General features: G+C 44.1%; 1 protein-coding gene across 1 annotated transcript in view; it reads right to left on the minus strand.

The window, feature by feature from the left end:
* PTPRQ (protein tyrosine phosphatase receptor type Q) overlaps positions 1–5,190 on the minus strand; it is a 121,323-nt gene extending 116,133 nt beyond the window's left edge. Inside the window, exons 1-3 of the mRNA XM_064142862.1 lie at positions 5,137–5,190; positions 4,157–4,268; positions 2,395–2,621 (exon numbers count right to left, since the gene is read on the minus strand). Coding sequence (XP_063998932.1) covers positions 2,395–2,621; positions 4,157–4,268; positions 5,137–5,190 — 393 coding nt within the window. The remainder of the gene's footprint in view (positions 1–2,394; positions 2,622–4,156; positions 4,269–5,136) is intronic.
* Between the last annotated feature and the right edge of the window lie 810 nt (positions 5,191–6,000).

Consider the following 6,000-nt stretch of genomic DNA (forward strand, 5'->3'; position numbering starts at 1 on the left):
TTGTTTAATTAGATGTAAAGAAATTATGACTGGGCAGATAAACAGATCAGAAAACCATATTCAAAGCTCATAAGCTTTCTTCCAGGTCAGAAGAGACTTCCAAGATCATCCAGTCCAATCTAGCACCCAGCCTTAGTGGGGTTCCAGGAAAATAAAATAATCCTATTTTTTTGTATTTCCTGACTCAGCCACGTTAGTTCCCTGCCTCCACAACATCATGGCAGCAGATATTCACTGTGAATATCTAAGCAACAGAGCTATGGATAGGGAATGTTAAAGTATGACATGTTCATTTCAGGAGATAACACTAGTTATAACTCCCAGGCTTAGGGAAACAAGGCTAGGTGCTGGAACATGTCCAGAGAAGGGCAACAAAGCTGGTGAGGGGCCTGGAGCACAAATCCTATGAGGAGAGGCTGAGGGAGCTGGGCCTGTTTAGCCTGGAGAAGAGGAGGCTCAGGGGTGATCTTATTACTGTCTACAACTACCTGAAGGGGCATTGTAGCCAGGTGGGAGGTGGCCTCTTCTGCCAGGCAACCAGCAATAGAAGAAGGGGACACAGTCTCAAGTTGTGCCAGGGTAGGTATAGGCTGGATATTAGGAAGAAGTTCTTCACAGAGAGAGTGATTTCCCATTGGAATGGGCTGCCCAGGGAGGCGGTGGAGGCACCGTCCCTGGGGGTCTTCAAGAAAAGACTGGATGAGGCACTCAGTGCCATGGTCTGGTTGATTGGCTAGGGCTGGGTGCTAGGTTGGACTAGAGGATCTTGGAGGTCTCTTCCAACCTGGTTGATTCTATGGTTCTATGATTCTATACATCTCCCAGGCTTAGGGAAACCCAGCTAAGGTTGATCTCCATCTAAGCAGCATCTAAACAGGTTATCTGGCAAGAAAACCTCTCATCAAAGAAAGATGTACCTATATGCTCTTCTGGATCTGGCTGAGATGATGTAGAAATCTACCTGTAATCAAAGTGCAGCAGTGACTTGGAAGATTAAATCTCAAAGATGAAAGAGGATTTAGATGTTCTGAGAAATTTTACCCTTTGCTCTTTACTTCCCACCACATAATGCTACACAGCAGTAAGAATAGCAGTAAAATAAACTATGTTTGAGGACCACTTTTGTTGGAAATGATTTCAAGTAGATTTTAAAACAACTACTGTAAACAAATACTTGGCTAATATATTTATGTTAATATATTAACATATTTTGATATGTTTTAATATATGTTGTGGTAAGCCTGAGAGAAAATAGCCTTATACATGTCCTGCCTTGCCTAGGCATGTTTCTCTGCTCCACCAGAGAGACAAGTGTGGGAAAAAGACATAAAACCTGAAGTCACTGAGTCGGGCCTGCCCAGGGCCCTGTGGTGTAAGGCACACACACTCAGCTTGTGCCTGCCTGGTGCAAGGCCTCTGCTTTTCCCAGTTTTGGGAAAAGTGAGCCTGTGGCTTTGCCTAATATGGTAAGGTTTGGCTAATTGCCATCCTGATTGGCTATTCTGTGTCCAAAGGGCAATTAATCTCTGCCCACATTGATAGAAGGAGATCTGCAAGTGAACAATGTGCTCTGCCATGCTCTGCCATTGCCTGCTGCCTTATTGTTTGCCAGTAAACTTCACTATCATGTGTTGCCAGGAGCAGACCCTGGATGCCTGCAGGATGTCAGCCTGTGTGGTCAGCCTGACATCGTGCTGAGACTGCAAATCACACGACATCCTGCCTCCACACCTGGAAGTCCTGCTTAGAAGTCCTGGACATACACAGATTGTCCAGAAGTGCCAGGAGACAAGGTCAGAGATTGTCTGCCTCTTTTCCCCAGAAGCCTGAGAAGAAGCAAGTCTCAACAGATGACAAGGGTCCCTTGAAAGCATTTGGACACTGTCTGGACTGTGGCTAGCCCAGCAAGTCAGGTAACAATAATCATTAATAATAATAACAACTTGTGAGTAAATGCTTAAATGCCTCTTTGTAATTCTCCATTGCCTCCTGCCATATGCAGAAAGAGCTCCTTGAGTCCATCTAGTGGGCAAGCAGCATATAGACTGCAAGGGGCATTTGACTGCAGGAATCTTCTCTTCCAGTTCAATTAACGTTTATACATTTTGCTGGTTATTACTAGCTCTAGATATTATCCATAAAATGTTTCCATGGCCACATAAGAACTTAATATTATTATTAAAATTAGTGGTCAGGAGGGGCAAGAGTTCTGAATACCAAAATTAACAAACAACATTAATTTTGGAAACACCATCCCACATCAATTAATTTTACCCCTCACAACAATATCTTAGCAGGAACCCTCAGGAAACACTGCATGCACCTACCAGAAACTGACACAGTTTACAATGAATCACAATTCAAAACACTAAAAGGCACTTGCAAAGCTTTTACCATAATTTCATAAGTTGTTCCAGGGTTAAGACTGGTAAGAAGGACTTCCAAACTGTCTGGCTTTGTTGCCACCTGGGTATAAGCTGCTTGCATCCATGGGCAGACTTCCTTGTATTTAACGATATAGGAGAGAATTCTTCCATTTGGATGCAGGGGTGCATTCCATGATAGCAGAATCCCAGCAGAGCCAACTCTTTCACCTGCTAGGAACATGGGGGGTCCAGGATCTAAAGCAATAAAATAATAAACATTTTAAAGGAACTGTTTTATATGCAAGTATTTGTATACATACACACAGAGATGTCTCTTCCAACCTGGCTGATTCTATGATAAGTGAGATACTTTCACAGCTCCTATAGAAAATTTAGACCATCTGCCAGTGTAAAGTAGTAAAACAACTGAAAAGTAATGGACTGATTAATAAAAGGTCATTAGTTTGGGTTGGTTTGGGTTTTTTTGGGGGGTTGGTTTTGGGTTTTTTTGTGAGTTGTTTTTGGTTGGTTTTGGGTTCCCCCCCCCAAGCTACATTCCTATTACAAAAAGTTATTACATGAATTCTGGGACACCAGGAGCATTCTTCTATAAGAATGTAAAGAGTATCTCCCCTGTGAAGAGAGACTGAGAGCCCTGGGGCTGTTTAGTCTGGAGAAGAGAAGGCTGAGAGGGGATCTGATCAATGTCTATCAATATCTGAGGGGTGGGTGTCGAGTGGAGGGGGCAAGAACTTTTCAGTGGTGCACAGCAGCAAGACAAGGAACACAAACTGGAACAGTGAAGGTTTCACCTCAACATGAGGGAAACTCCTTAACAGTGAGGGTGACAGAGCCCTGGAGAAGGTTGCCCAGAGAGATTGTGGAGTCTCCTTCTCTGGAGATCTTCAAGCCCTGCCCAGATGCATTCCTGCGCAGACTACCCTGGGCAATTCTGCTTTGGCATCAGGGTAGAGTTGATGATCTCTGGAGGTCCCTCCCAACCCCTAACCTCTAATTCTGTGATTCTGTGTAAAAAAATCCTCCACTCATGATCTTCATGAACAAAACAGAATTTAATGCCATTTTCATACTTCAGGTATTCTAGCAGGCTTAATTCATTTTCCTCACCCTAAAACATTCAGAACCAAACTGAATTCTCCCACAAAACATATTTGATTGGCTATTGGTTTTCTGAAACATCTGAAAACTCTCTATGTAAATTGGAGTATGGATATTACTAAATGACACAAGAGCAAATTTCTTAAAACTTGTAAGTTGTTCTCCATATTAAAAGTTATTTTTAAAATGTATTAAGTAGCAAAAGGAATAGATGAACACAACTACCACTCACATCCGAGGCTGATGCTTCAAGATCATGGAATCAGTCAGGGTTGGAAGGGACCACAAGGAGCAGCCAGTTCCAACCCCCTTGCCATAGGCAGGGACACCCTACCCTAGAGCAGGCTGCCCACAGCCTCAGCCAGCCTGGCCTTAAACACCTCCAGCCATGGGGCCTCAACCACCTCCCTGGGCAACCCATTCCAGCCTCTCACCACTCTCATGCTCAATGACTTCCTCCTCACCTCCAGTCTGAACCTACCCTCACAAACTGTCACGCAGCCATAGACCACCTCAGATTCCATATACCCTTTAATGGTTAAGACTAAAAATTCTAATGACTGCTCAAAATCAATTAAAATTGCTCAGATACCACTACACATAAAATGCACACAAAGACATCACAGGAGAAAAGCACATCAGCAGAATTTCATCAGTCATTACTAACTCACTTGTCACATTTGTTGTCACTGTTCTACTTGCAGGTGAGCTGTATACTGAAGAAGAAACTGTAGAAACTGTGATGTTGTATGTTGTTCCAGGAACAGCATTAGAGACATCAGCCTGAAATAAGAGATTTAAGTTGAGAATTATAAAACCCCAAACAAAGCAAAAACAAACAGAAAAGGAAAAGAGGGGAGAGAGGGGAGAGAGGGGAGAGAGGGGAGAGAGGGGAGAGAGGGGAGAGAGGGGAGAGAGGGGAGAGAGGGGAGAGAGGGGAGAGAGGGGAGAGAGGGGAGAGAGGGGAGAGAGGGGAGAGAGGGGAGAGAGGGGAGAGAGGGGAGAGAGGGGAGAGAGGGGAGAGAGGGGAGAGAGGGGAGAGAGGGGAGAGAGGGGAGAGAGGGGAGAGAGGGGAGAGAGGGGAGAGAGGGGAGAGAGGGGAGAGAGGGGAGAGAGGGGAGAGAGGGGAGAGAGGGGAGAGAGGGGAGAGAGGGGAGAGAGGGGAGAGAGGGGAGAGAGGGGAGAGAGGGGAGAGAGGGGAGAGAGGGGAGAGAGGGGAGACAGGGGAGACAGGGGAGACAGGGGAGACAGGGGAAGCCACCCCAACCACTTAAAACTTTAAGCACTGCGTTACTGAATGCAATCTCTTAATAAGCTTTTAGGAATACATCAGTATTTATGAAAGTAAAAGTAATAGTTTACATCTGTTAGCTGCAGGAGAGTATTTTGACATTTAACTACCTCCCCTAAGATTTGTATAGCATGCAATATTAAAGAACAACAAAATTAACTATTCATTTTATCACCTCTCAGTGTATAGGGGGTTTCTCTGTCATCACTGTGATCAAAGAGGAAGCACCAGACCATTCCTTTTTGAAAGCACAAACACGAAAGCAGCCTGAGCATCTTACAAGTTTCTGCCCCTTGAGCCAGCCCATCCTTTGAAAGAAACATGATCAACGACTCTTTAGAAAGCACTTCTATAAATTACCTGTACCTCTGCAGCTCCAATGAAAGGCAAAAGAAAAGCAAGCAGAACAAACATTATTTCTGCCAATATTATGATATTGTCCAGAGGGCAGAACCCCAAAAGTGCTCCTATTTCTTTTGGATGGCTCAGCAGCGAAACGTTGCCCGCATTAATGATTTAGGCGCAGATCTTCCTGGCGAGTACAGAATTAATGAGTCTGTATTACTCACTAGCTCTGCCCTTCCTTTGTTAAACTATTCATGAACTCTTGGATGACTGGCTGCATCCTTCTAGCAGGCATTTAAAGACACACATTCACGACCTGTTGTTATGTAACGAACTCTGGACGCAGAAGTTTGCTCTCACCGCTAATACTTTCACATTCATATTTGCATTAGATAGCTAAGGAGGCAAGCTTGAATTTCTCATCAGCACACTGCAGAAGGAAAAGCTGGTCAAGCAAGACTTGTAATAAAAGCACATACTTGATACTCTCTGGCTCCAAGATCTAGGATAACAACAGAACCATGATTAGGAATAAGATCCACGTGAAATCTGTTTACGTGTCCATAGGGTAGTCTCCAAAACAGTGAAAAAGAATAAGATGAAACATTGAAGAATTTAAGCCCTTCTGGCTTTGCAGGTTCTGAAAGAGAATTGTGGGGTGAAAGACATTAAAAGAAATAACCTTCTTTCCAAATACATCAGCAGTTAAAAGCAAATATAAAAAGCATCCAAGAACAGTTTACCTGCTACCTGAAATGTAACTGCCCATTCACCTGGATACAGCAGTGTATTCTACTGTTGTTGCTCTTCTGCTGCTGGGATGGGGCAAACTCCCAGCTATGCTGTGCACACATCCCCACCAGCAGACAGCAAGACCAA

This window comes from Pogoniulus pusillus, chromosome 4, assembly GCF_015220805.1.
Source record: "Pogoniulus pusillus isolate bPogPus1 chromosome 4, bPogPus1.pri, whole genome shotgun sequence".
Classification (NCBI taxonomy): domain Eukaryota; kingdom Metazoa; phylum Chordata; class Aves; order Piciformes; family Lybiidae; genus Pogoniulus; species Pogoniulus pusillus.